Source organism: Lycium barbarum, chromosome 8, assembly GCF_019175385.1.
Source record: "Lycium barbarum isolate Lr01 chromosome 8, ASM1917538v2, whole genome shotgun sequence".
In the NCBI taxonomy this organism is placed as follows: domain Eukaryota; kingdom Viridiplantae; phylum Streptophyta; class Magnoliopsida; order Solanales; family Solanaceae; genus Lycium; species Lycium barbarum.
This window is the reverse complement of record NC_083344.1, coordinates 102916388-102924588: the sequence shown is the minus strand read 5'-3', so window position 1 is coordinate 102924588 and position 8201 is coordinate 102916388. Positions and strand designations below refer to the sequence as shown.

The 8201-nt window shown below is 36.6% G+C and overlaps 1 protein-coding gene across 1 annotated transcript; it reads left to right on the top strand.

Moving 5' to 3' along the window:
* The first annotated feature begins 263 nt into the window (after positions 1 to 263).
* On the top strand, positions 264 to 6636 carry LOC132606481 (ATP-dependent Clp protease proteolytic subunit-related protein 1, chloroplastic). Its single transcript, XM_060320003.1, has 9 exons — positions 264 to 562; positions 3070 to 3185; positions 3331 to 3540; positions 3638 to 3742; positions 4790 to 4852; positions 4950 to 5061; positions 5686 to 5747; positions 5944 to 6126; positions 6209 to 6636. The coding sequence occupies exons 1-9, from the start codon at positions 364 to 366 to the stop codon at positions 6290 to 6292; spliced, it is 1134 nt and encodes a 377-aa protein (XP_060175986.1). The 5' UTR covers positions 264 to 363; the 3' UTR covers positions 6293 to 6636.
* The last annotated feature ends 1565 nt before the right edge of the window (positions 6637 to 8201 follow it).

The window sequence follows — 8201 nt, the reverse complement described above, 5'->3', positions numbered from 1 at the left end:
ACTAAATTTTGCCTTGTAAGACGGAACTTTCTCAAAACCTTATCTTGCGGAATTGTATTTTTTTTACTAAGTTGGGATTCGAACTCAGAACCTCGGGCGGTCATTTTTTTAGACAAAGGACAAAAGTTAAAGACAGCGTTGAAAGGTTAATCCGCGCAAAAAAAAAAAAAAAAAAGATTTATTGATGAAAGGGCTGATTGGGCTTCTCCAATCCGGCCCAATCACCTGACAAGCAAAAGTTCAGATGCAGCTGAGGAACAGCATAAACCTTCAAGTTCCCAGCCACACTTATTCCTCATCAGAACGCCATAAGTGTGTTTTGCTTCAACAAGTTATCCAACACCAACCAAAAAAAAGTGTTAGATGGCTTCTTCTTCTTTGCTTCCCTCTCCACTTTCTAATATTATGCTGAATGAATCAACTTTTATTTCCAGTCCCAATTTCTTGTTTACAACTTGTGTTAATAGTCGCAGACCAAGGTATTGTTACAAGTCTGGAGTAGTAGCTAAGTCTGTGGAACATATACCTAAACAGTTCAGACAAGAAAATCTCAAAGATGGACGTAAGTACCCCCCCCCCCCCCCCCCCCCCCCTTATCCAATTATATCCTCCTTTTATTGAATAAAATTGTATTATGTATCCCCTAATTTGGGTTAAGGACAGATTATTTAGTATTGAAATGAAGTACTTGATTATTTAGCTGACCCCAACTAGTTAATTGATTGGTTGCACTTTCTGTAGCTTTAGAGTTTTTGTTCTTCTCTCTTTTGTTTATATACTTTCCATCTTAGGGATGTTCTTAGGTCTCATTTGTTCTTATTAAGGAAATCTCAGTCTGTATTTGTTTCTACTATTGATGTTTTAGATTCAATATAGATATAGGACAGTAGAATTTTGGAGTACTTTTGTAAATACGGTTTCGGTACTACCCATATACTGTTTTGCTCATGATGAAATATAGATAAGAGTTACTAGTTTATAAAAAAAAAAAAGATTTAGATGTTTGAATCTGAATATACATTAAGATGTTGTATTAAGATATGAATACTAAATAATTAAAAGGCTGTTTGTTTAGCATTTGATGTATAAAACTTGTCTTTGTTTAAAAGTTACTAATAAATATTGAAAATAAATAAATTAAATTAATCTAATATCATATCAAATATTTTTAAAAATTATATGGCGGTTGGTGGTAGTAATGGCTAGCGGTGGTGACTGTGTATGCTGACTGGGATGATGTTAACCTGTAATGGTAGTTGTGGGTGGTAGCTAGTGGTGATAGCGGCTGGCCGTAGTGATTAACAGTGGTTGTTGATGGTGGCAGTTTGTGGCGACGATAGTTAATGGAAATGGTGAATTCTAATGGTACATAGAGGTGGCTAATGGTGGTGATTGTCAGTTGTGATAGTGGATGCAATGGTGGTTGATGGTTATGATTGTAAATGGTGGCTAATGGTGGTGACAACTGACTGTGCAGATTGGCGGTGGAGGTGCTTGTAGCTGAGGATGGTGGTTGTGGGTGGTGAGTAGTGGTGATTGGTGGCAGTGGTGGTTATGGGTGAAAGTAGATGGAGTAGTGGTGAACTATCATCTTTATAGAATTCTTGAATAGACATCTTAATGGTATTGGGAGTTTGTCATAAATCTTAATTATTCCTGACCCATTAAGTGGTTGTAAAGTAAGAAAAAACAAAAACACTTATTAAGAGCTGAATGATTAAATTCATACCTAAAAGACAAACATACTTACTGAGATCTTAATGATTAAGATTATGACCTTCATTAAGTGCAAATAAATGAGGCCTTAGTGCTCTTTATCACTGAAATCATTTGTAGTTTTAAACATTATTTAGAATCCTCTTGAAACTACACTTGCTTTCTTTCTGTATTTGTTTCGCTGTTCGTATAAAAAAAAATAATAAAGAAAGGGAAAGGGGAGATGGGATGTGTGTGAAGTCTGCAAAGACTGGTTATAGCCTGAAACTCTAATTGGGGGGTGGGGGTGGGTTTGCCTCATTCAATACTTGCTTCGCCCATGGTCATAACGATTTACTTTACAATGCAGTTATTCGTAAATTTCAGTATTTTAGTCAATGCAATCTTTTGGCTCTCCTTTTATGTTTCACCATCAAGGCTTATTGATGATAGTCTTTGAAGCTTCACTAGACTCAGTGAAGTACGAAACTGCTGAGAATAGTCAAGTGGTCTTTTAGATGTGAATTATGTACCATTATATGCAGTTTGCATATAAGGTGGATTCAGAATACAAATAGGCATCTTGCTAGGTTCACTATAGCTCTTTCCAACAAGTTTGGCGAAGTCAGAGTAATCCTGGAAAGTAGAAATATGAAAAAGGGGAAAGAACCCACTTATTAAGCAAAAGAGAGGAGAAAGGGCTTGGCAAAGCAATTATAAACGAGCGCCCGTATTTACTTATCAAAAGAGGAAAAAAAGGAGAGTCCACATTTGCGCAATAGAAAAAGTTATTGATTAATCACATGTATACAAGTATATATTTTCTACAAGAAGCGCACCTAGAGCAGCTAACCCATGGGCCATGTGACTGGCTCTTTATAACATTGGTTATTACTTGTAATATATCTCAAGTTTTTCCTTACATTCTTACGAATATATGTAGCTGTTTGTCTTGCTTAGGCTTTAAACACTCACAGGTAGTTATGTTGTTTGGTTTCTCCAAAAACTTGTGGAACAGAGATTTGAATGAGGGTATTGATGTGTCTATATAGTCTGAATAAATTCAAGCGTATATTAATTTAATGTATTAACACGAATTAAGGGGGAAGAGAAAGAAGGAATTACTTCTGTGTTTTCAAGTGGCAAAAGAATGGATGTTTCAGAAGTTATGGTCATCATTCAAGTGAATCTGGTGTTTGTGAAATGGCCCTTTACACTCTTACAACAGTTTCCTTGTTCTTCTCTACTCTGGTTTTTCATTTTACTTTGTTAGTTATGTTTTTATCTTCATTTGAATGTCCTATTTGTGAAGATTTTGCTGGAATTTTTGTTGTGCAGCTTCTTCTCTTAATCATATATACTATCTTTTTGCAGTACTGAACAACTATAAGAATGCCCCTCAGTATCTGTATGGCCTTACTCCGTCACAGATGGATATGTTCATGACAGAAGATAACCCAGCCCGACGACAGTCAGAAAGTGTCACTGAAGTAAGTTCTTTTTAATACTCATTTCTTGATTGGTTTCCACGTATATTAGTGGCTTTATGATGTTAGGTGTGTTAAATTCATTTACATAACCCATTGCCATATATGTCTTTTTACAAAAAAGACATCTAATATGTTTTGATTACAGGAGACTATATCGTCAGCCAATAACTATCTGAACAATGGTGGAATGTGGAGTATGTCAGGCACACATGAACGAGGCCCTGCACAATGCAGCATGAGCGTCAGCATGTACCGTGGAGGAGCAAGAGGAGGAGGATCTGGAAGACCCAGAACTGCGCCTCCTGATTTGCCATCTTTGCTTTTAGATGCTAGAATTGTCTATCTCGGCATGCCTGTACTAACCTTTTACTAGATCTTGCCTCCCTTTAACTGGTTGCATGCATTTTACATTTGCACCCTTCTTATCCCGATTCTCATCTTTGATTGCCCAGATTGTGGAAGCTGTTACAGAGCTTCTTGTTGCTCAGTTTATGTGGTTGGATTATGACAATCCATCAAAGCCTATATACCTATATATAAACTCATTTGGTACCCAGGTAAGACAGTTTGCCTCCAATTTCATTTCTCCGAATAAATTTAGTTTCTGGAACAAGGTAAGATGAGGAGGCTAAAATGATTCGTTGAGCTCATCTTTCATTTTGGTTGCTTAATAAGATGAATTATCAAAGACACACTCATAGGGAGGGTTGGATGATTTATCTTAGGATGAGACATGATGGTGATTGCACATAGAGATCTGTGAGTCTTATTCGTCTACCAAATGACAAAAGCCCTCACAAGCAAATGAATTATGAATGATAACCTTGAAAATTTTTGTGTCTATCTGCATACTTGCATACATTTATGAATACTCAAAGATGTCCATGCTCTTAATAGTTAATCTCAGAGGTAGCTATATGTTGTATGAGTCGTGTTAGTGAAAAAAACTTTAGATTTGATACCATGCATATGTATATGCTTTAGTACAGTATTCATATACAAAAATAATTTATTACTATGTATAAATTTTATATGCATCTACACATTTTTGAGATGTGGACTATTTGCAATACATAGTTTTATTTGGAAAAAAGTAATGTATCGCAAATAGTCCACATTTCAAAAAATGTTACTGCGAATAGTCTGTGGGAGAACTTCGAATGATTTCTAGTACGAGTAATGTACTTGCTGCATCATATGTCTGCACATGACGGTACATTCTTTCTAAAGTAAGGATTACATATTATCCGGCTGTCAAATTCCAATCATAAAATGGGATCATTAATGTGCCTAATCCAGAGAATTATCTCATACCTATGTTGCTCGGACTCTTCAAAAATGCCGACAAGTGTGTGTTGGATCCTCCAAAAGTAGTGCATTTTTGGAGGATACGATACGGGTGCGGCAACATTTTTGGAGAGTCCGTGCAACTTAGTCTCACACTAGCCAAATGCAATAGAGGATGTGTTCCCTAGGCCGAAGTCATCCAAAAATCTTTAATACAGGAATGTAAAAATCCGTGTCATCCCATTTGTTGACCAAACATACACTTTATACTTCGTTAATATTTCCACGCTGATGCACTCTTGCTATACTTTACCCAGAATGAGAATATGGAGACTGTCGGTTCTGAAACAGAGGCATATGCAATTGCTGACACAATGGCAGTAAGTATCTCTAGACTTTTATCTATCTGTATGTTTCCCTAGACTGAGATCATCATTCATCTAACTTATCACTTGCGTTTTTTTTTAACGTCACTAGTACTGCAAATCAGATATCTATACAGTGAACTGTGGCATGGCTTTTGGTCAAGCAGCAATGCTTCTGTCACTAGGAAAGAAGGGGTTCCGTGCTATGCAGCCAAATTCATCTAGTAAGGCTCAACTTTACTGGCAACTGTATAATAATGATCTTCTCTGTTTCTAATTCATATTCGATACCAATGATAGACGGGAACACACTGATGTTTGCTTAAGGTGTCTATTTATAACAGCACGACGAATTGATCACTATTTAACTTGACACATCCATGGTGTGAGGACGGTTTCTAAAAATGCTTCTGAACAGCCAATCTAATGATAGAAAAACATATAAGGAGATATCCATCTCAAAAAAAAAAAAAAAACATATAAGGAGATATAACAAATGAAGGGTTTTTGAGTGTAAAACAAAAGTTGCTATACTTAAATCATAATTACTCTCTGTTATTCATTAATCCTCTATGCTACTTCATTTCCTCCATCCTCCTTATATTTGCTTTCCTTTTTTTATTTATTTATAGTGGTTGGTGGGAGTGGGACTACACTGGGTATGTTGTTGTTGTTGTATAGTGGTTGGTGGGAGGGGTTTAGGTTAGAAGCAGAACAAAAAAAATTCATGACCCATGACTATCTTCTATATATATATCATTCAAAGGACTGCACGCTCTCATGCCCGTCAAATTTATTCTAGTTTTCAGTTTACTTCTTTGGGTATTCACACTATTTACGGATTGCAGCCAAATTGTATTTACCTAAGGTCAGCAAATCCAGTGGAGCAGCAATAGATATGTGGATAAAGGTCAGTCTGTCTGTCTGTCTCTCTCTCTCTAGTTATGTCCAAGTGTATATGTGCATCGTAACAACTAGGGAAATTGCTCGTTTGAATTTATATTTTGCACCCGTGGATCACATAACACTGGCAACATGTATGGTCACACCTGCATATCCAGGTCTGTCATTTGTGACGTAAGTATTCTGCCACTTTGCCTCCACAGGCCAAAGAACTAGAATCAAACTCGGAGTATTACCTTGAACTATTAGCAAAGGGAACTGGAAAACCAAAGGAAGAAATCGAGAAAGATATCCAACGCCCTAAATATTTCCGGGCACAAGAGGCCATTGACTATGGCATTGCGGACAAGATTATTGATTCAAGAGACAGTGCATTTGAGAAACGGGTAATTTACTTGACATGTTTTCCTTCCAGTTACGATGTCACCTTTCTTGTTTCATGTTGTTCATGGTGATTTTTGTAATCAGAACTATGACGAGATACTCGCCCAATCTAGAGCTATGAGGAGTAAAGGACCAGGTGCGCAAGCTGCTCCATCCGGGTTCAGGTGATTGAAAGAGTTATTAACGGTCCCAAACCTTCAGGAACAACTGATATTCCTGTCTAGTTTTGAGGAACAAAGTGGCTGGTTACTTTGTCTCTGCCCCGTAAAATATAACTGGGAGAAAGCACGTCACTTAGAGATCTGATTTGCCTTTTGAGGTATATGATTTTAACGACTATTATGCACAGGTTTGCAAAAAGTATTCACAATGTCAATTGTGTGTACCAATATAGAATCAGATAGTGACTAGTGCATGGTATAAATGAATATAAAGCTCTCATGTAATTTTTCTTTATTATGTTTCGGATCATTTGTCAGTTCGCAATTTTATATGTATGGTTGATTGTTGTAGCTTGAAAGTTGCCAAATGGGTTGTAACTTAAAAATTTAGTGTCTTATCAAAGCTCTAGCGTATCTGTTGTGGCCTGTGGGCAAATGACACCAATTTGAGACCCACCAATTTCTGGTCATTGCATAAACCTTAAGACTGAAGTTTTCCAAAGATGTGCAATGTGACACTCTTCAGGATCTCAGTAGCTCAGTTGGTTGGCTACTTTAACTTTCACCTCGTGGTGAGAGTTCGATTTCCAACCTTATAATCCCTTACCCTTGTATAATAAAAAAAATTCTTAAAAAAAACAGTGTAACATTCTTCCATTAAAAAAAAAAAAAGAGGGGGGTGGGGGGGGGGGGGGTGGGGGGGGAAGAGGTTGAAAAGTAGTATGATGGTAAGAAATTGATTTCCCTGTTGATAAAGTTCTATAATACTGCTGCTTCAATATGCTTTACTGGTTTACACTTTTGACTTTATCAACTAAGCACAGAAGGGGTATTCAAGTTGCAAGTGTGAAATCCGACGAATTTAAACATTTCGTATTGGGAAACCGTTGTGGAACAAATAGGTTAAGTGTACGGCTATGGGTGTCAAATGGGTGGATTGAGCTGAGATTGAACAAGTTAAAATGGATTGAGTTAATAAATGAGTTGGGCGAAGATTGATCCAAAAGTTATTTGGGCTGAAATGAGCTAAAAATGAGTTGGGTCATGACTCGCCCAACATCGTTGAAAATATTTTCGAGCAGCCCAACATCGTTGAAAATATTTTCGTGAAAATTATTTTCCTTCATATCAAACACACCTCAAACTTAAAAGATACATGAAATAAGAAAAATACACAGAAAAAATAAAATAAGTCTCAAGCAATAAATCCAAATTTAAGTAAATCTAAAAATAGGCTAGAATTGGGCTAGTATTGAGCTAAATTAGAGGGGTCATTTGCACAATTGCCCTTATTCGGGGTGGTCTTTAATTTTTGTCCCTCAAATTGGTGATCTTTAGTTTTTATCCTTCGCTAAAATCCCCTTGGTTCTAGGTTCTTACCCCACTCAGTCAAAAAAATTTTAAAAAAAAATTGCAAGGTAGAGTTTGGATTCGCATGACAAAGTTTTGCTACCTTGAAATCTGCCTTAAGTAGAGTTTGCAGTCAAACTCCACTTAAGACAGAGTTTTGCCTTTAGGCATAAGGCAAATTCTACCTTAAGGCGGAGTTTTGCCTTCAGGCATAAGACAAAACTCTACCTTAAGGTAAAAGTTTGCATTAAGACAACTTTTTTTTTTTTAAACTCAGTTGGAATTTTGCAAAACTCCGCCTTAAGGCCTAACTTTTGCCCGAATAGGCCTAATTTTACTACAAAACTCTGCCTTGTGAATTTTTCTTATTTTTACTGAGCCGGGGTTCGAACCTCAAACCTCATGGTATTATGCGAAGGGAAAAAAAAATTAAAGACTAGCAATTTGAGGGGAAAAAATTAAAGACCAACACCTTTGAAGGGCAATCCGCACAAAAAAAAAAAAAAAAAAAAAAAAAAAAAAAAAAAGGGAAAAGGGTCAAATTTATCCCTGAACTATTGGAAAAG